At 43.9% G+C, this 23,201-nt stretch overlaps 1 protein-coding gene across 1 annotated transcript in view; it reads right to left on the reverse strand.

Annotated features, from left to right (window-relative positions):
- Positions 1–23,201, reverse strand: part of PKD2 (polycystin 2, transient receptor potential cation channel) — a 58,577-nt gene that overhangs the window by 8,225 nt on the left and 27,151 nt on the right. The window contains exons 9-12 of the mRNA XM_077276454.1: positions 19,831–19,951; positions 18,512–18,610; positions 17,069–17,190; positions 8,704–8,821 (exon numbers count right to left, since the gene is read on the reverse strand). Of these exons, the coding sequence (XP_077132569.1) occupies positions 8,704–8,821; positions 17,069–17,190; positions 18,512–18,610; positions 19,831–19,951 (460 nt within the window). The remainder of the gene's footprint in view (positions 1–8,703; positions 8,822–17,068; positions 17,191–18,511; positions 18,611–19,830; positions 19,952–23,201) is intronic.

Here is a 23,201-nt window from a genome sequence, read left to right on the forward strand (position 1 = left end):
TCTTTCATGTACACGGATCAGTCATCCTGGTCCCTTTGCAGAAAAACAGCCCCAAAGCATGATGTTGCCGCCTTCATGTTTCACAGTAGGTATGGTGTTCTTTGGATGCAACTCAGCATTCTGTCTCCTCCAAACAAGGCGAGTTTTGTTTCTACCAAACAGTTGTACTTTGGTTTCATCAGACCATATGACATTCTCCCAATACTCTTCTGTATAATCCAAATGCTCTCTAGCAAACTTCAGATGGGCCCGGACATGTACTGGCTTAAGTAGGGGGACTCATCTGGCACTGCAGGATCTGAGACCCTGGTGGCATAGTGTGTTACTGATGGTAGCCTTTGATACGGTGGTCCCAGCTCTCTGCAGTTCATTCACTAGGTCCCCGTGTGGTTCTGGGGTTTTTGCTCACCGTTCTTGTGATCACTGTGACCCCACAGGGTGAGATCTTTCGTGGAGCCCCAGATCGAGGGAGATTATCACTGGTCTAGTATGTCTTCCATTTTCTTATTATTGCTTCCACAGTTGATTTCATCACACCAAGCTGCTTACCCATACCTCCCAACCGTCCCGATTTCAGCGGGACAGTCCCGCTTTGGCACCGGGGTCCCGCTGTCCCGCTTCGGGCATTTAAAATCCCGAATTTGCGGCCGCCGGTGAAGCCCCGCCCACTTCCGGGACGTAGAGAGAGCCCGATTTCCTCCAGGTCACACAGACACTTATGTGGAGCACTTCACCAGTTACAGCACTGACACAGCAGCTCTCTATGGTGGCTGCCGCTCTACCCCGCGCTCTCTATGGTGTGTGGGGAGGACCGGGCGGAGGAGATTGACAGGCGGGCGTGTCGCCAGCAGTGGGCAGCACAGAGCACTGTCGTCGCATATTGCCGAAGGCTCATCTGTCAGTGTGGAGTGTCCGGGAGACTATGCTGCTCGGAGTCAGGTAGACATGTATGCCGCCTTCTCTGCCATGTGTCCCGCTGCGGGTGACTACGCCTGGACCTGACATGTCCTCTCCGGGCAGCCATGAGCCGTGCACCACCCAGTGTGTGAAGCGGGGAAGCAGGCTAACTAAGGGTGTGGAGCAGGGATGTGCCAGATGTGCCATGGCCGTGTGTGATGTGGCACTGCTGCCCACGCTGAGGAACATTATACATCGCCTGTCAATTGGGTTTTACCGCGGCCATAAAACAGCCCCATGTAAAAGTTCCTGTAAAGCTCTGACCTCTGTATATAACCGCTTGTGGGTTTTTACCATGGAGTCCTGCAAGTAGGGAAGGTCATGGCCGGGATGTGGCTACATGGTCGCTGCTCTCTGACCCATCTCCAGCCGCTGGTGAACATCACAAGAGCTGTGTTCACCTGGTGAGAAGTTGCAGTAAAACAGAATTTGTGCCATCATTTTGGCGAATTTTGCAACTTGTGAACACATCCAAAGATTAGTGACACAGGTGAACACACCATTAGCTTGTGTCACCGTAGTGCAGTTCTGGCCCAATTTTCCATAATTATGGCCCCAATTCTGGAAAAGTTTGGAAAACTACAAGACTAAGGCTGTATAATGCTGATTCGGGTGACATGACCACTAGATCCCACCACCAGAAACATTTGTGTGGCTTATCTGCCCACTTACAGAGTGTTCACCCGTGACCTCCATTAAACTTATAGGGGCAAGCAGGGCCGGCTCCAGGTTTTTGAGGGCCCCGGGCGAAAGAGTCTCAGTGGGCCCCCCCCCCCTTTAACACATACCACGATTCATGATGCCCAGATACAGCAGAGAAATATAGGTATAGTACAATGCCAGATTTCACTTCTTACATGAGTGAAAGCTATTGTAAATTCTGCAGTGTATATATACGGAACAGGAGGAGTGGTACTGTGCGTTGTATATATACAGGAGGAGTGGTACTGTACAGTGTATATATACAGGAGGAGTGATGGTACTGTGCAGTGCATACCTCCCAACCGTCCCGATTTCAGCGTGACAGTCCCGCTTTGGCACCGGGGTCCCGCTGTCCCGCTTCGGGCATTTAAAATCCCGAATTTGCGGCCGCCGGTGAAGCCCCGCCCACTTCCGGGACGTAGAGAGAGCCCGATTAGTACCCGCTGTTCGTTCCGTTCCCTGGGACTGCGTTGTAGCCACGCCCCCTTGAGTTGCCTCACCGCCCGCCTCCGGCTTCCTCCTCAACTATAGACGTGGGCGGACTCTGAGGACAGAGCGGCAGCACCCGGACTGGTTTCTGGCACGGGGGCAGAGTTGTGAGACACTCCGTGTCTGTGTGACCGCGGGAGCAGCGAGCGGATCTCCAGACTGTAAGTGAATGTATGTGTCTCTCCCCCTCTCCATGCAGCGCTGCCCTGCTGCGGTTACAGCAGAGACTCTGACAGCATAGGAGGACTGACAAACTAAACTTTGTCTCCCCATGGCATGCAGCGCACCCCGCTCCCACTCTCCCCCTGGTACCCATCCATCGGATTCTCCACCAACCTGGTGCAGCACCCCTTACATTCTATGGGGGCTGCCACCTGCCTGCGTTACATTCTATGGGGGCTGCCACCTGCCTGCGTTACATTCTATGGGGGCTGCCACCTGCCTGCGTTACATTCTATGGGGGCTGTGCAGCATTATATTCTATGGGGCTGTGCTGCATTATATTCTATGGGGCTGTGCTGCATTATATTCTATGGGGCTGTGCTGCATTATATTCTATGGGGCTGTGCTGCATTATATTCTATGGGGCTGTGCTGCATTATATTCTATGGGGGCTGTGCAGCATTATATTCTATGGGGCTGTGCTGCATTATATTCTATGGGGCTGTGCTGCATTATATTCTATGGGGCTGTGCTGCATTATATTCTATGGGGCTGTGCTGCATTATATTCTATGGGGGCTGTGCTGTATTACATTCTATGGGGGCTGTGCTGTATTACATTCTATGGGGGCTGTGCTGTATTACATTCTATGGGGACTGAGCTGTAATGCTGGATACAGCAGTCAGCGGCGCAGCTGGATGACACCATTCAGCGCCGTGGGAGTGGAAGCTGCCGGCTGCTGCGAGGGAGCGCGGTGAAAGGTGTTTGTGTGTACTGATGGAGAAGGCAATGATGGGGGTGGGGTAACCATGTGTGGCCATTATACTGCACCCAGCATTGTGTGGGGCCATTATACTGTACCCAGCATTGTGTGGCCATTATACTATACCCAGCATCGTGTGGGGCCATTATACTGTACAAAGCATCATGTGGCGCTATTATACTGTATGGACCATCACGTGGGGCAAGTATACTGTACGCAGCATCATGTGGGGCCATTATACAGTATGGAGCATAATGTGGCCAATGGCCATTGTACAGTATGGAGCGTCGTGTGTGGCCATATTTTTTTGTTCATAATTATTGTTAACGAAACATTGTGATCAGAAGTGCTAAATGGGTGTGGTTGGGGCGTGGCTAGTTGTGAAATGGGTGTGGCCTAAAATTTGCCACTGACTTTGTCCCTCTTTCCCTTCCCCTAAAGTTGGGAGGTATGGCTTACCTATTGCAGATTCAGTCTTCCCAGCCTGGTGCAGGGCTACAATTTTGATTCTGGTGTCCTTCAACAGCTCTTTGGTCTTCACCATAGTGGAGTTTGGAGTGTGACTGTTTGAGGTTGTGGACAGGTATCTTTTATACTGATAACAAGTTCAAACAGGTGCCATTACAACAGGTAATGAGTGGAGGAAAGAGGAGACTCTTAAAGAAGAAGTTACAGGTTTGTGAGAGACAGAAATCTTGCATGTTTTTAGGTGACTAAATACTTATTTTCCACCATAATTTGCAAAATAAAATCTTGCCAAATCAGGCAAGGTGATTTTCTGGATTTGGCTTCTTATTTTGACTCTCATAGTTGTGGTCTACCTATGATGTCAATTACAGGCCTCTCTCATCTTTTTAAGTGGGAGAACTTGCACAATTGGTGGCTGACTAAATACTTTCTTCCCCCACTATATATTTGTATACATACTGTACATATTTTTTTTTTCCTGGAGTTAACAGCCCCATGTTGCACATATATTGCATGCGTATATATATGTGTGTTATATACACTCACTGGCCACTTTATTAGGTACACCTGTCCAACTTCTTGTTAACACTTAATTTCTAATCAGCCAATCACATGGCGGCAACTCAGTGCATTTAGGCATGTAGACATGGTCAAGACAATCTCCTGCAGTTCAAACCGAGCATCAGTATGGGGAAGAAAGGTGATTTGAGTGCCTTTGAACGTGGCATGGTTGTTGGTGCCAGAAGGGCTGGTCTGAGTATTTCAGAAACTGCTGATCTACTGGGATTTTCACGCACAACCATCTCTAGGGTTTACAGGGAATGGTCCGAAAAAGAAAAAAAATCCAGTGAGCGGCAGTTCTGTGGGCGGAAATGCCTTGTTGATGCCAGAGGTCAGAGGAGAATGGGCAGACTGGTTCGAGCTGATAGAAAGGCAACAGTGACTCAAATCGCCACCCGTTACAACCAAGGTAGGCCTAAGAGCATCTCTGAACGCACAGTGCGTCGAACTTTGAGGCAGATGGGCTACAGCAGCAGAAGACCACACCGGGTACCACTCCTTTCAGCTAAGAACAGGAAACTGAGGCTACAATTTGTACAAGCTCATCGAAATTGGACAGTAGAAGATTGGAAAAACGTTGCTTGGTCTGATGAGTCTCGATTTCTGCTGCGACATTCGGATGGTAGGGTCAGAATTTGGCGTAAACAACATGAAAGCATGGATCCATCCTGCCTTGTATGGAGCATCTTTGGGATGTGCAGCCGACAAATCTGCGGCAACTGTGTGATGCCATCATGTCAATATGGACCAAAATCTCTGAGGAATGCTTCCAGCACCTTGTTGAATCTATGCCACGAAGAATTGAGGCAGTTCTGAAGGCAAAAGGGGGTCCAACCCGTTACTAGCATGGTGTACCTAATAAAGTGGCCGGTGAGTGTATATATATATATATATATATATATATATATATATATATATATATATATATATATATATATAAAATATATATATAAATATAAAGTCTCAGCTAGATGTGTAAACCTGTCCCGTGTGTGTGTGTGTGTGTAGAATGTACACACTCATGTGATGATAACCCTTGGAACATACATGCATACACACACACACACACATATATGGAACAGGTTTAGACATCCGGCAGAGACTTTTCTAGGTCAGTGACATAGCTATATAGGCAAGCTGCCAGCAAACTCTTTAAAGTTTATGGTTCCTGGAATACAAAGTCCAGGTGATTTTATTTTGCAATGTTTTCTACACTCCTGCTTGACAGCTTAATTAGACAGAATTTTAGGGTAAAGTCCACACCTGGTGGATTTTCCTAATGTTATTAACAAAGACAAGCCAAACAGAACATGTTAAGCATGAGTAGCTAAGGAAGGAAATATACAAGACCGCAACATTATAATGTTTGGTCAAATCTTTTAGGCTAAGTGCACACGTTGCAGAATTGCCGCGGAAAATTCCGCGGCAATTCTGCAACTCCTGCCGCGGGTATATCGCATGCGGAATTGGCATGCATATTCCCGCTAAACACTAGCGTTTTGCAAGCATAATTAGCTTGCAGAATGCTGATTGACAGGTTGGTCACACTTGCCAAACATAGTGTTTGACAAGTATGACCAACTTTTTACTATTGATCCTGCCTATGCTGCATCAATAGTAAAAGATAGAATGTTAAAAATAATAAAAAAATAAAAAAAATGGTTATTCTCACCTTCTGATGGCCTCCGATCTCCTCAGCGGCGTCCGTTGCTATAGATGCTTTGTGTGCAGGACCTTCCATGACGTCGCGGTCAAGTGACCGCGACGTCATCGCAGGTCCTTCACACACCATCTATAGGAACGGAAGCCGCCGCGTGCAGCGCCGAGAGGCGGGAAGACTCCGGGGGCCATCAGAGAGTGAGTATATCACGATTTTTTATTTTAATTCTTTTTTTTTTTTTTTTTAACAATTATATGGTGCCCAGTCCGTGGAGGAAAGTCTCCTCTCCTCCACCCTGGGTACCAACCGCACATTATCTGCTTACTTCCCGCATGGTGGGCATAGCCACATGCGGGAAGTAAGCAGATCAATGCATTCCTAGGTGTGCAGAATCCCCGCGATTCTGCAAATTTAATGAACATGCTGCTTTTTTTTCTTGAATGCGATTCCGCTCAGGAAAACAACGCAGCATGTGCACAAAAAATGTGGATTGCATTCTATTAAATAGGATGCTTAATGTGAGCGTTTTGTTTCGCGTTTTTATAGCGAAAAACCGCAAAAAATCTGCTACGTGTGCACACAGCCTAAATCTGTTAGGTGTAAAAAAAAAATATTAATGACCAAAAACAACAAACATGCAGTATTGCAGCATTAAGTATAGACAATATCAAAACAGATCATAAAAGTATATGCCCTGTGCAAACATGCAAAAGAAAACAAATAAAGTGCATGTGCAATATTTAGACATCAGTCCCAAACAATAAAAGCAAAAGAAAATATACCACTGGCACTAATACGTTAAAGAGAAAACATATTAAGGCGTTGGTGACCTGTGAGGATACGCAGACAAGGATAAGAGCAACCCATACTTGTCTGCATAAATCCCTTATCGATATTTCAGTTTTGTTCACCTCACCGTCACGTCATTGGCTCCATCAAGGCTTATGTCTGAAGCCATGGAAAACGGGATTAGGACCAATGTGCTGATGGGGCCATTGACTTTAGTGATGCACATTCTTAATTCATAATGATTTGCATGTCTGAAGTGGGCACCAAAGAGCAGTTGACCCTATTTTGGTGCCGGTTCCAAATAGGCAGATACCGACAAAAAGAATATCCGACAGAGAATAAAGTGACTCTATCTGCATTGTTAAACTCAACTGCCCACTCAGAGCAAACATCCAAATCCCTTTTCCCAGAGCTTAGGACATAATTTTTTTTAGATGATGGTATCACCTATATTTAAATAACATAGGGTCCATCATTTATACAGGTGATATCACAGCTCACCGCCTCTGCTTCCCCGCACAGTGACTTCCGCATACAACACAAAGGTCACAGCACACGTTATGACAGCTCACAGTGAGAGGCTTGGGGATTTCAGCACGAGTGGCGGAGATCAGAAATGAGGACCGGATGAGTGAAGGGGCTAGAAAGGGGAGCAGTAACAGGAGTAAGAGGATTTTTTCTATTTTTTGGCATATTACATTTTGCTTCACAGATGTTTGTAACGTAAAGCCGTGGAAATACTTAAAAAAATAAAAAAATAAATCACACTTTTTCCACAAAAATGATCTATAAGTCCCCAATTTTTTAGCTTAACAAAGGTAACAGAAGAAAATGGACCCCAACAATTGTGAAATTTCTCCTGAATACGCAAATACTCTATATGTGTGGGAAATCTACTGTCTGGCGCACGGCAGAGCTCGGACGGGAAGCAGTGACGTTTGGAATGCAGACTTTGATGGAATGATCTGCAGGCGTCATGTTGCCTGGAGAGTCACCGATATGCCTAAACAGTGGAAACCCCCCACAAGTGACCCCATTTTGGAAACTAGACTTCCAAGGAATTTAAGCTGATGTGTAGTGAGCACCTTGAACCAAGGGACTTCACAGAAATGTATAACTTAGAGTTTTGAAAGTAAAAACAAAAACATAAATAAATTAAAAAAAACAAACAATTTTTTCCACAACAATGTAACTTTTAGCCCCAATTTTTAACTTTACAAGAGTAACAGGAGACAATAGACCACAAAAATGTGTTGTGCAGATTCTCCGGAGTATGCAGGTATCCCAATTGTGGGGGAAAACTACTGTTTCGGCACACAGCCAGGCTCGGAAAGGATGGAGTGCAGACTTTGATGGAATGATCTGTGGGCGTCATGTCACATTTGGTGAGCCCTTGATGTGCCTATACAGTGGAACTCCCCCCTCCACTAGTGTCCCTATACTGGAATTGATCTAGTGCTTTCCTCGTATGTGAATTTTTTATGTGGTGGCATATGTGAGTTGTGTAAAGTGCATCAGTTTGGCATATGAGTTGTGCAACTCAGAAATAAATGTGCATCAGCAATCAGCGCTCGACGGCTGTAGGACGCACGTACGGATGTGATTCTTTTTTCTGAGCTGACACTAACCGTAACTAAACTCATAAAGCAATACTACATAGTCCGATAGCATCAATCATGATATCGGTGTTGCTAGGCTCCAACCTATGATTGGTGCTCTTATGGCTCCGATTGTAGGCTGAACATCAGTGTTTCAGGCAATTTCACTGCCTGATACACTGAAAATGCTGTGATTTGCTGTTCAGAATTGAACAGCAAATCGTAGTTTGGGGGGGGCGGCGGCCCCCCATGGCTATGAGTCCCGCAGCCCCGTTGTGAGAAACATATACTTAATTGGTTGGGAAGTCCTTCCCTTCCATGAGGTATATATAACTCAAATGTTGTGAAGGTGGTTAAAAGAAAACCTTGTTAAAAGAAAAAAAAAGAAAAGTGTAAGTTCTCAACATTTCTTGATACAATGCTATTTCTCTGAATAATAAACTCCACATACAACAATTCATATTATACTCCTAATATACAAGAAAAGGATAGTCAGAGTTGATGCTACTATACAAGTAAATAGGCAAGACAGCATGCCGCATCCGGAGGCTCACCCTCTCCTTCTCCAAATCGTCCCTCATCTGCTGATGTTCATGCTCAGTAAGTTCCTGGTCCCCATCTTGGTCATATTTAGCAAAAATTGCCTCAATTTCTGCATCTGTGTGGCCTTTCCTGAAAGACAAATGTAGACTTCTTATAAAAGGAATTCTGTATCTGATATTGAACAGGTATCTTTTTACCAAGCAAGTATTAAAAAAAATATATATATATATATATATATATATATATATATATATATATATATATATATATATATACACATCCAACCTGTGGTTACAGTTCGCACGGTAAACGGATTGGGACAAATGCACACATGTAAAGAAAAAACTGTTTGTTTTGTTTGTTTCTCCAGCGATCAGTCCAATGGTAGGGTAAAATATACCTTTTATTTATCTATTAAAAAGTTCCAGATTTATTCAATAACAGTGTTGCGTAATTTTTTTTCTCTATATAAATACATATTTATATATATATCTATCTATATAATCGTCTAAGGGGTACTTCCGTCTGTTTGTCTGTGTCTGTCTGTAACGGAAATCCCGCGTCGCTGATTGGTCGCGGCTGGCAGGCAGCGACCAATCAGCGACAGGTACAGTCCGGCCGCAAATTGGCCCCTCCCTACTTCCGTCCAGTCAGTGCCCCCTCCCTACTCCCCTCCAGTCAGTTCCAGTGTGTTGCCCAACCTGGACCAACTTTTTACTATTGATGCTGCCTATGCAGCATCAATAGTAAAAAGATATGTTAAAAATAATTTTTTTAAAAAAATCATGCTATTCTCACCTTCCGTCGCCTCCGCAGCTTTCCCACTCCTCTCGATGCTCTCGGCAGCTTCTGTTCCCACAGATGCAATGCGAAATTACCAAGATGACTTAGCGGTCCCGCGAGACCGCTACGTCATCTGGGTAATTTCGCAATGCATCACTGGGAACGGAAGCTGCAGGCCGCATCGCTAGGAGCGGGACAGCTTCGCTGGACGATGGAAGGTGAGTATATAACTATTTTTTATTTTAAATCTTTTTTTTCACAGGGATATGGTGCCCTCACTGCTGTATACTACGTGGGCTGTGTTACATACTACGTGGTTGCTATATACAACGTGGCTGCTATATACTATGTGACTGCTATGTACTACGTGGCTATGCTATATAGTACGTGGCTGTCTGTGTTATATACTGCGTGGCTGCTGTATGGTATGTGGCTGTGCTATATACTACGTGGCTGTGCTATATACTACGTAGCTGCTATATATTACGTGGCCTGCTATATACTACGTGGCTGTCTGTGTTATATACTACGTGGCTGCTATATACTACGTGGCTGTGCTATATACTACGTGGTTGTCTGTTATATACTATGTGGCTGCTATATACTACGTGGCTGTGCTATATACTACGTGGCTGTGCTATATATTACGTGGCTGTCTGTTATATACTACGTGGCTGCTATATAATACATCGCTGTGCTATATACTACATGGCTGTGCTATATACCACGTGGCTGCTATATATTACGTGGCTGCTATATACTACGTGACTGCTATATACTACGTGGATGCCTGTGTTATATACTACGTGGCTGCTATATATTACGTCGCTGTGCTATATACTACGTGGGCTGTGTTATATACTACATAGCTGTGCTATGTACTACGTGCCTGTGCTGTATACTATGAGGCTGTGCAATATACTACGTGGCTGTGCTATATACTACGTGGCTGCTATATACTACGTGGCTGTGCTATATACTACGTGGCTGTGCTATATACTACGTGGCTGTGCTATATACTACGTGGCTGGGCTATACACTACGCGGCCGGCTGCGACCAATCAGTGATATTGCTGCGGGATTTAAACACTTCGGTGATTAGTCGTGCCCGGCCAACCGCGACCAAAAAAATCTTGATTGTTTGTTTCTGACCAAATACTTATTTTCCACCATAAAATGCAAATAAAATGATAAAAAAACAGACAATGTGATTTTCTGGATTTTTTTTTGTCAGTTTGTCTCCCATAGTTGAGGTCTACCTATGATGTAAATTACAGACGCCTCTCATCTTTTTAAGTGGTGGAACTTGCACTATTGCTGACTGACTAAATACTTTTTTGCCCCACTGTATATATATATATTATATATATATATATATATATATATTTACATACACACACACGTACAGCTCTGGCAAAAATTAAGAGACCACTGCACAGTTTTATAGAATTCAGCTTCTCTACATGTCTGACAGCCATTCCATTCCAGTGTCAGTTGAATTCCAACCAGAGGACACCTCATTCTACTTAATGTGCTTCTGATTAGGTGATCACCTGAACCAAATCTTATTTAGCAAAGGAAAGTATAAAACTACTGCTGTGGTGTTCACAATAGTACAAGCTGGATTGCAAAACAAGTGCTAGTAATATCCCAAAAGTAATAGGAATGAAAAAATAACTTTTAACCATGCCAAAGAAGTAGAAAAGAAAAGTCTTGAGTGAGGAAAAGAAGGGCTCAATTCTGGCTTTACTGGCAGATGGACACAGTGAGTGTCATGTTGCCTCTATCCTTAAAACTTCTAAGACGGCAGTCCATGATAACAAGGTCAAGCAGCATACATTAGGGACAACAAAGGTACAGACTAGCAGCGGGTGAAAAAGACTCTCCACTGACCGGGATGACCGTCATCTTATTCGAATGTCACTCAGCAACCGGAGGATGACATTAAGTGACCTACAAAAGGAATGGCAAATGGCAGCTGGGGTGAAGTGCACGGCAAGAACAGTTCGTAACAGGCTCCTAAAGGCAGGGCTCAAGTCATGTAAAGCTAGAAAAAGCCTGTCATCAATGAGACGCAAAGGAGAGCCACCAGGCTGATGTTTTCTAAAGACCATAAGGATGGGACCATAGAGGACTGGAGTAAAGGTAGCAGGGCCGCGCTTAGTAACCCGATATTTACCCTGGTTACCATTGTAAAAGTAAAAAAAAAAAAACACTACATACTCACCCTCTGATGTCTGTCACGTCCCCCGGCGTCCGCGCTGCTGCTCAGAGCTTCCTGCACTGAATGTGTCAGTGCCGGCCGTAAAGCAGAGCACAGCGGTGACGTCACCGCTGTGCTTTAGGGCCGGCGCTTACACAGTGCAGGGAAGCTGAAGGCGAGGGACGCGACAGACACGGCAATGTAAGTATGTACTGTTTGGTTTGTTTTACGTTTACGCTGGTAACCAGGGTAAACATCGGGTTACTAAGCGCGGCCCTGCGCTTAGTAACCCGATGTTTACCCTGGTTACCCGGGGACTTCGGCATCGTTGGTCGCTGGAGAGCTGTCTGTGTGACAGCTCTCCAGCGACCACACAGCGACGCTGCTGCGATCGGCATCGTTGTCGATATCGCTGCAGCGTCGCTTAATGTGACGGTACCTTAAGGTAATCTTCTCTGATGAGTCTAATTTTCAGCTTTGCCCAACCCCTGGTCATCTAATGGTTAGACGGAGACCTGGAGAGGTGTACAAGCCACAGTGTCTTGCACCCATTGTGAAATTTGGTGGAGGATCGGTGATGATCTGGGGATGCTTCAGCAAGGCTGGAATTGGGCAGGTTATTCTTTGCGAAGGACGTATGACTCAAGCCGCATACAAGGTTATCCTGAAAAAACAGTTGCTCAGGTAATGTTCCCCAACTCTGAGGACTGTTTTTTCCAGCAGGACAATGCACCATGCCACACAGCTAGGTCAATCAAGGTGAGGATGAAGGACCACCACAACAAATCCCTGTAACGCCCAGCCCAATCTCCACACCTGAACCCCATTGAAAACCAATGGAATGTAATCAAGAGGAAGATGGATATTCACAAGCCACCAAACAAAGAACTGCTTAAAATTTTTGTACCAGGAGTGGCATAAGGTCACCCAAAAGCAGTGTGAAAGACTAGTGGAAAGCATGACAAGCCGCATGGAAGCTATGATTAAAAATCATGGTTATTCCACAAAATATTGATTTCTGAACTCTTCCTGAGGTAAAACAAAACATTAGTATTGTTGTTTCTAAATGATTATGAACTTGTTTTTTTTTTTGCATTACTTGAGGTCTTCAAGCAATGCATTTTTTTGTTATTTTGACCATTTCTCATTTTCAGAAAATAAAAACAAAAATTTATTGCTTGGAACTTCAGATACAGCTCCTCCTCACTATGTTATACTCCATCGGCCTCAGGGACACCGTTCTCTCCTGGTTCTCCTGCTATCTCTCTGACCGATCCTTCACTGTATGTTTTGCTGGTTCCTCCTCCTCTCACCTTCCCCTTACTGTTGGGGTTCCTCAAGGATCAGTCCTAGGCCCCCTCCTCTTCTCTTTGTATACTGCCCCTATTGGACAAACAATCAGTAGATTTGGTTTCCAGTACCATCTCTATGCTGACGACACCCAATTATACACCTCTTCTCTTTATTTAGACATAACTCAATATAAGTAACACATGGGAGCACATCTACAAACATTGGATAAGCGACCTAATGTAATAACACATGACGTTTCGACTCTCCCGAGTCTTAGGCTAGGGTCACATTGCGTTAGGGCAATCCGTTTAGCGCTAAGCGCTAGCAGATTGCGCTAACGCAATGTCTTTTTCGGGGTCGCGTTAAACGTCCCCGCTAGCGCAGATCCCCGATCTGCGAGAGCGGGGGAACGGACCTCGGGCGCGCCGCGGACGCTGCAAGCAGCGTCCGAGGCGCGCTACAGAAGAACGGCACATCGCTAGCGCCCGCCCAATGTGGGCGGGCGCTAGCGACGCGATCACCATTAGAGGCAATGGCGGCGTTAACGGACTACGTTAACCCGCGTTATGCCGCGGTGTAACGTAGTCCGTTTAACGCGGTCACATTAACGCAATGTGACCCTAGCCTTAATCATACCATCGCTTAGTATGGTGGTAATGATACGTAAATGTAGCAAATCCTTAGTTTTGGATACATTGATAGTGCTAATTGCTGATAGGGTAAACAAAGGCCAATGGCTGTATGCTGCCTGTGTGCAGGACCTGTGTAGTGTGTCTTGAATAGCGGAGCTCCCGCGCCTTGTAGATGCCGGCGTCTACCTTGTGCCAATCACTACACTGGTTACCCATCCACTCCAGAATCCAGTACAAAAGTATTACCCTCATCCACAAAGCACTCCATGGCTCAGCACCACCCTACATCTCCCTTTTCTCAGTCTACCACCCTACCCGTGCCCTCCGCTCCGCTGATGACCTCAGGTTAGCATCCTCAATAATCAGAACCTCCCACTCCCGTCTCCAAGACTTTACACGTGCTGCGCCGATTCTTTGGAATGCACTACCCAGGTTAATACGATTAATCCCCAATCTCCACAGTTTTAAGCGTGCCCTAAAAACGCATTTGTTCAGACTGGCCTACCGCCTCAACGCATTAACCTAACTATCCCTGTGTGGCCTATTAAAAAAACTTACACCATAATCAGATTCCTCGCATCATGTTCTCATACACTTTATGCAGTTAATAGCACTCTGTGTCTGTACTGCTACATACTTTGGCTGTTTAACTGGCTTTACATGAACACCCGATTCTTACACTATGGCTGGTCCAAAAAACGAAAGCAATTGTTACCATCCACCTCTCGTGTCTCCCCCTTTTTCCTCATAGTTAATAATAATAATAATAATAATTTTATTTATATAGCGCCAACATATTCCGCAGCGCTTTACAACTTATAGAGGGGACTTGTACAGACAATAGACATTACAGCATAACAGAAATCACAGTTCAAAACAGATACCAGGAGGAATGAGGGCCCTGCTCGCAAGCTTACAAACTATGAGGAAAAGGGGAGACACGAGAGGTGGATGGTAACAATTGCTTTAGTTATTTGGACCAGCCATAGTGTAAGGCTCGGGTGTTCACGTAAAGCTGCATGAACCAGTTAACTGCCTAAGTATGTAGCAGTACAGACACAGAGGGCTATTAACTGCATAAAGTGTATGAGAACATGATGTGAGGCAGAGGCAGATCCTGAAGTATAAGGCAGCCCCCCTATAGGACGATCCTGAAGTATAAGGCAGCCCCCCTATAGGCAGATCCTGAAGTATAAGGCAGCCCCCCTATAGGCAGTTGATAAGCTTGTGAGCAGGGCCCTCACTCCTCTTGGTATCTGTTTTGATCAATGTGTTTATTGTTATGCTGTAATGTCTATTGTCTGTACAAGTCCCCTCTATAATTGTAAAGCGCTGCGGAATATGTTGGCACTATATAAATAAAATTAATATTATTATTATTACAGTAGTTTATAGAATAAAAGAACAATTTACATTTTACTAAAAAATATACCTAGAAAGAGAAAAATCAGACAAACTGAAAATTTTGCAGTGGTCTCTTAATTTTTGAAGGAGCTGTGTATATATATATATATATATATATATATATATATATATATATATATATATATATATATATATATATATATATATATCTATGTATGTATATATATATATATATATATATATATATATATATATAGATATATATAGATATATATAGATATATATATATATATATATATATATAAAATACACATATATACATACAGTATATGATACACTGACGATTTTACAAGTTCTCCCACCTACAAAGAATGGAGAGGTCTGTAATTTTTATCATTGCTACACTTCAACTGTGGGAGTTAAAATAAAAAAAATCCAGAAAATCACATTGTATTATTTTTACATATACAATTTGCATTTTATTGCATGAAATACGTATTTGATGCAATAGAAAAACAGAACTTAATGTTTGGTACAGAAACCTTTGTTTCCATTTACAGAGGTCAGACGTTTCCTGTAGTCCTTGACAAAGTTTGCACACAGTGCAGCAGGAATTTTGGCCCACTCCTCGATACAGATCTTCTCCAAATCTTTCAGGTTTCGGGGCTGTCACTGGGCAACATTGAGTTTCAGTTCCCTCCAAAGATTTTCTATTGGATTCAGGTTTGGAGACTAGCTAGGCCTCTCCAGGACCTTGAAATGCTTCTCACGGAGCCACTCCTTAGTTACCCTGGCTGTGTGTTTCGGGTCATTGTCATGCTGGAAGACCCAGCCATGACCCATCTTCAATGCTCTTACTGAGGGAAGGAGGTTGTTGATCAAAATCTCGCAATACATGACACAATCCATCCTCCCTTCAATAAGGTGCATTCGTCTTGTCCTCTTTGCAGAAAAGCACCCCTAAAATATGTTTCCCCCACCATGCTTCATGGTTGGGACAGCGTTCTTGGGGTTATACTTATCCTTCTTCTTTCTCCAAAGATAGCAAGTGGATTTGATACCAAAAAGTTCTATTTTGGTCTCATCTGACCACATGACCCTTTCCCATGCCTCCTCTGTATCATCCAGATGGTCATTGGTGAATTTCAAACAGGCCTGGACATGTGCTGGTGTGAACAGGGGACCTGCAGGATTTTAATCAATAACGGCGTAGTGTGTTACTAATGGTAATGTTTGAGACTATGGTACCTGCTCTCTTCAGGACATTGACCAGGCCATGGTGGAGAGTTTGGAGTGTGACTGATTGAGTGTGTAGACAGGTGTCTGTAATACAGGCAACAAGTTCAAACAGGTGCAATGAATGAATACAGGTAATGAGTGCGGATTAGGAGGGCTGGTTACAGAACATCTACCAGGTCAGTGAGAGCCAGAATTCTTGCTGATTGGTAGGTGATCAATGACTTATTTCATATAATAAGATGATATTTAATTATCTAAAAATCATACAATGTGTTTTTCTGTTTTAGATTCTGACCTCTCCATTCTTTGTAGGTGAGAAAACTTGCAATATTAGCAGTGCAACAAATAATGATTTTCCTCACTGTATATGTGATTTCCATCACTAAGGGGTCAGCGCTGTATACAGTCCTGATATGTCTACCAACATAATACTGCTGTACTGTCCACAGAAGCTGCATTCTTAGTTCTATCATTTGCCATATATATGAATTGGACATTGCAGGAACCTTCACACACTTGTCATGTGTCCAAGCACAACAGTCGTGATGAGTGAAGTGTCAAAAAAAAGCTGGTAGGAATAGGATCCAGATGCATTTATTTATAGGTGGACGTTGGCTATTTCTGCCCTGGGAAAGGACACATTTTAGGCTGCTATTTTTAATATTACACTTTAAGGAATAATGACAGATGTGTCTGCTATAAAAGTTTTTGAACATCTCAATTTTTACCAACTAAAAAAATTCCAATAAAATAATAAATAAATAAAATATCCCAAAATAACACAGTATTCCTCCAGGGACTACAGCACAAATATGCGATATTAAGTTATAATAGGGTTGAAAATAATTACAATAATCTCACCCTTTCAAGTCTTGGCGTAGTTCATCAAAATTAAGTTTCCCCCCTCCTTGTCGGAGGCTTTCGGATATGTCATCCACTGCCGTTTTCTTGAGCTTCAGCTTCACCATTGCTTTACTGCAACCCTGTAATTAATAAGTACATGTAATAATACCCCATTTAGTGCCACATGTGATTATACCATTATGGCCAGTTTCACACATCCGCAGGTCATAGTTCTATGGACTGGCTGTTGGACTCCAGACCAGAATTCAACAATCTCATATACGGCTACGGGGCTGCAAAGTTCTGGTGAGCGTTCCCATGGCTAGTGGGGAGATTCTGGAACCTTATAGAGATAATTCCTCCATTCTGTTAATAGGGTCTGACCAGAGTTGTCATTTTAGAGGTTGCCCCAAATCTTTACTGTATTTAAACCTGGTCAGTCAGCTACTAAAGCTAGAAAAGAGCAGGAGACTGATGTGTCAAGTGTCGCATGTTGGCTAATGCCAAATTTTGTCCAAATTCTGATATTAACATATTAACTCTGTATCTATATCTGCAGGTTAATAGCGTTACAATGCTGCAAACAGGTGCAAGCAGTCACGACTATTCAATATAACCAAGAAAACACAGCTGTAGTCTGAAATGCTAAAATATGCAAACGTTTAATATATGAAATTAGAACTGCATTACTGCTATAGAAAATAGCTAAAAAAAATGTTGAAAAATAGTCATTATGGCTCGTACCTGTTCACACTTGAATTATTCTATTTGGGGGTGCGGGTCATTTTTCTATTTAAAGGGAACCTGTCACCCCCAAAATGGCTGGTGAGGTAAGCTCACCGGCATCAGGGGCTTATCTACAGCATTCTGTAATGCTGTAGATAAGCCGCCGATGTAACCTGAAAGAGGAGAAAAAGAGGTTAGATTATACTCACCCAGGGGCGGTCCCGCTGCGGTCCGGTCGGATGGGCGTCTCCGGTCCACTCCGGCGCCTCCCATCTTCGTTCCATGACGTCCTCTTCGGGTCTTTACGCCGTGGCTCCGGCGCAGGCGTACTTTGTCTGCCTTGTTGAGGGCAGAGCAAAGTACTGCAGTGCGCAGGCGCCGGGCCTCTCTGACCTTTCTGGCGCCTGCGCACTGCACTGCTTACCTCACCAGCCATTTGGGGGTGACAGGTTCCCTTTAAGTGCCCAATCTGATTAAGGGCTCATGCAGACATTAGTGGAGCTTGGTCCGATCTCATGCCACAATAGATGGACAGGGAACGGTTCTCTAGATCCGAGTGTGACGACTACATATATTTATGCAGGCTGACACGCTTAGGGTGGAGAGCCGCGGCCGGTCCATGCAATAGCGGTCCCATGCTCGGACGTCTTCATGAGCCCTAACACATGGGTCGCTAATACAGCACCGACTCCTTCTACCCGTTATTACAGTAAATGAGAACATTAGAAACTTTACCTTTTTAATAAGATCGGCCAGTTCCATTTCACTCTTTTGCTGAGCCATGTCAGTTTTCACTTCTGAATAGGTGTCACTGATGATGGCCAAAAACATGTTCTGTTAAGTAGACAAACAGTGATTAATAACACAAACGCGGATTTTTCCAGACGTAGTCACAGACTAATGCCAGTATCCTGGATTCTGCGCCTAACAAGCAATCTGCAGATGTGACAATGTCCGTCCCCAAATGTGAAGAAGCATTTGTGGGCCTCAGTCATTTCATCTTTACACTTGTGAACTAGTGATGAGCGAATGTTCTGGGATAAGATGTTATCCGAGCATGCTCGTGTGCTAACCGAGTATCTTCGGCGTGCTCGAATAATATGTTCGAGTCCCCGCGGCTGTACATCTTGTGGCTGTTTGAAAGCTGCAACACCTGCAGAGATTGTCTAACAAACCGGTAATCCCTGCATATATTGCAGCTGTCAAACAGTGACGAGATATACAGGCGCGGGGACTCAAGCGTATTTTTCAAGAATGCCGATGTCACTCGGTTAGCACACGAGCATGCTCGGAAAACACCTTATCCCAGAACGTTCGCTCATCACTATTGATAACAAGTAACATAGGAACTGAAAATTTGTACTTTTCATCTGTTTTAATGGTCGAGGAAGACCAACCATAACAAAATCTTTTTTGAATGACTTAAAGGCCAAGGTCAGGAGAGCGTAGAAAAAAATTGTCCGATTTCCATCGAGAAAACTTGGGATGATTTTCATCACTATTGTCACGCATGCGTTATCAGTGCGTCCGTATTTCTCGTCTGTGTGCCGCACATTTTTATACATCAACATTTTAAAATATTTGTGATAAAGTACAGTTTTCCAGGTTAATAATGTCGATATATCCCGAAAAATTGGATGTTTTACTGATGATCCATATGGGATGCTTTTGTTTTTTTTTGCACAACCATAAAATTGTAACGAGAATATTGAGTGCTGCGACTTTTTTTGTCACACGGACACTCACTTCATGTGAGGAAACGGTCATCTGAACAACCCCATTGAATTACATTGGTCTGATTTTTACTCGGACAGCACAAGTCCGTCGAATACGCTTGTCTGGACAAAGCCTGACACCTATGTCATAAGATATAGCTACCAAACCAGTATACAGGAGCTTACGACTAAAGTATGATCATAATGACCTAACATTGGGCGCAGATTAAATAGCAGTATAAACTGACTGATGACATCCACAAAGAAATAATGAACTAATGTAAAAAAAAAAAAGATGTGACTGGATAGGAAATGTAACAAATAATATAAATCACGTACCAAAAGGATGAAGAACATAAAGAACACAAAAGAAGTAAAATAAATGGGCCCCAAGATTCGATTTGCTTCCTCAATCTCAGTGAAGTTGAAATCTCCCAAAAGAATGCGAAACTGAGTAAAACTAAAAGAAAGAGTCAATAGAGCTCAATTAGATCAGGTCCTACAGGTAATAGTCACTTTACATCTCATGTTTTATGGATGGTTACCGAACAACGATAAAGAAATTGCCCCAGTCTACAAGAAGTCCAGATAGCGGAGCCGTCACATACACAGACTAATGGCAGCCAAACCTACTGATAATGATGTACTGTATATGGGGCCCCGGACCGATGATCATTGGGGAAGTGAAGGATCTGCCATGTCTGATTTCAGACTGGCGAATCTTTTTCTGTCTCTTAGATAAGCTGCCAGTAGCAATGTCTGGAACACAGAACACAGGAGCACTTGGCAGAGCACTCCTATGTATGTGGGAGACGGAGAAGAAGATTGCTGTGGACGAATGATCGGAATAACCATCGTTTCCCAACAGCCATCTAAAGTGGGGCTTTAGTCTTAGGACACCGTTTTAAGGGCTTCAAAACTTGGACTGAGATATTTGAAGACCCTTTTCACACGGTTTTCCTGGGTTATAAGGGGGTCCACAGCATTTTTGCTTTGAAAGTCTTTGACTTTTGAAAATGATGCATGAAATTTCTATTTGGTACCAAATATGGACATAACGGTTTATCACCCATGGTAATTCTGCTTCATGTCACCTGTCTTATCCATGGTTTTTCCCTTTTTTGTTTTTTTTCCTATGCTGCTGTCCATAAATATGTGATTCTTTAGAATTTGTTTTAGTCATTGCCTGATGAAGAGACCTGTGTAGTCTCGAAAGCTTGCAATTTGTTACCATCTTTTCAGTTAGCCATTAAAAGGTATCAACCACTGAGGACTCTCCATTCTAAATATTTTTCTATTTGGTACCAGACAGAAGAGCACAGTAGAAAATGCTGATATAATGAACACCGAATAGGATGGAATCATGACTAGTGTTGAGCATTCCGATACTGCAAGTATCGGGTATCGGCCGATACTTGCTGTATCGGAATTTCCGATACCGAGATCCGATACTTTTGTGGTATCGGGTATCGCAACAACATTAATGTAATAATGTGTAAAAAAGAGAATTAAAATAAAAAATATCGCTATACTCACCTGTCCGACGCAGCCGGGATCTCAGCGAGGGAACCGGCAGCGTTGTTTGTTTAAATTTTGCGCTTTTACTTGGTTACGTGAAGTCCCGGCTTGTGATTGGTCAGGGCGGCCATGTTGCCGGGACGCGGACCAATCACAGCAAGCCGTGACGAAATTACGTCACGGCTTGCTGTGATTGGTCCGCGTCCCGGCAACATGGCCGCCATTAACCAATCACAAGCCGTGACGTCACGGGAGGCTGGACATGCGCGTATTTTGAAAAGCGCGCGTGTCCAGCCTCCAGTGACGTCCCGGCAACATGGCCGCCATTAACCAATCACAAGCCGTGACGTCACGGGAGGCTGGACATGCGCGTATTTTGAAAAGCGCGCGTGTCCAGCCTCCAGTGACGTCCCGGCAACATGGCCGCCATTAACCAATCATAAGCCGGGACGTCACTGGAGGCTGGACACGCGCGCTTTTCAAAATACGCGCGTGTCCAGCCTCCCGTGACGTCACGGCTTGTGATTGGTTAATGGCGGCCATGTTGCCGGGACGCGGACCAATCACAGCAAGCCGTGACGTAATTTCGTCACGGCTTGCTGTGATTGGTCCGCGTCCCGGCAACATGGCCGCCCTGACCAATCACAAGCCGGGACCTCACGTAACCAAGTAAAAGCGTGAATTTTAAACAAACAACGCTGCCGGTTCCCTCGCTGAGGTCCCGGCTGCGTCGGACAGGTGAGTATAGCAATATTTTTTATTTTAATTCTTTCTTTTACACATTAATATGGTTCCCAGGGCCTGAAGGAGAGTTTCCTCTCCTTCAGACCCTGGGAACCATCAGGAATACCGTCCGATACCTGAGTCCCATTGACTTGTATTGGTATCGGGTATCGGTATCGGATTGGATCCGATACTTTGCCGGTATCGGCCGATACTTTCCGATACCGATACTTTCAAGTATCAGACGGTATCGCTCAACACTAATCATGACACTTGAGTGAACAGTAGGTTGTCCGGTGGTGACAATACAGAAAAAAGAAAAAAAAGGAAAATTGGACATAACTTCACACAAAACCCCAAAAATGGCCCAGACAAAATTGTTAGCACCCTCAACTTAATATTTGGTTGCACACCCTTTGCAATAAATTGCTGCATTCAATTGCTTCCTATAACCATCAACAAGCTTCTTACATCTCTCAACTGGAATTTTGGACCACTCTTCTTTTGCAAACTGCTCCAGGTCCCTCATATTTGAAGGGTGCCTTCTCTCAACAGTAATTTTAAGATCTCTTCACAGGTGTTCAATGGAATTTAAATCCGGACTCATTGCTGGTCACTTCAGAACTCTCCAGTGCTTTGTTTTCAATAATTTCTGCGTGCTTCTTTAAGTATATTTGAGGTCATTCTCCTGCTGCAAGACCTATGACATAGGACCCAAACTCAACTTTCTGACACTAAGCATTACATTGACCCAAAATCCTTTGGTAATCTTCAAATTTCATGATGCTTTGCACACAGTAAAAGGCACCCAGTGCCAGAGGCAGCAAAACAACACCAAAACATCTTTGAACCTCCACCATATTTGACTGTAGGTACGGTATTCTTTTCTTTGTAGGCCTCATTCTATTCTATTCAGCAAACAGTAGAATGATGCGCTTTACCAAAAAGCTCTACCTTGGTCTCATCTGTCCACAAGACACTTTCCCAAAAGCATTTTGGCTTACTCGCGTACCTTTTGGCAAACTGCAGTCTAGCTTTATGTCTCTGTGTCAGCAGTGGGGTCTTCCTGGGTTTTCTGCAGTAGCGTTTCATTTCATCCAAATGTCGACGCTATTGTTCCCACTGACACTGATGCACCCTGAGCCTGCAAGACAGCTTTAATTTTTTTGGAACTTTATTGAAGCTGCTTATTCACCATCCAGTCTATCCTTCTTTTGCAACCTTTCATTGATTTTTCTCTGGCATCCACATCCAGGGAGATTAGCTACAGTGCCATGGGTTGTAAACTTCTTCATTATGTTGTGCACCGTGGACAAAGAAACATCAAGATCTATGGAGATGGAGTTTCAAGGGTGCTAAAACTTGTAGCCATGACTGTATATAGTACTCGCTATAAGATACTTCACCATTTCAGATAAAAAAATCTGGACCTCAAATATTTATAACTAAACTCTGAATACAAATTGCAT

This window comes from Ranitomeya variabilis, chromosome 1, assembly GCF_051348905.1.
Source record: "Ranitomeya variabilis isolate aRanVar5 chromosome 1, aRanVar5.hap1, whole genome shotgun sequence".
Taxonomy (NCBI): domain Eukaryota; kingdom Metazoa; phylum Chordata; class Amphibia; order Anura; family Dendrobatidae; genus Ranitomeya; species Ranitomeya variabilis.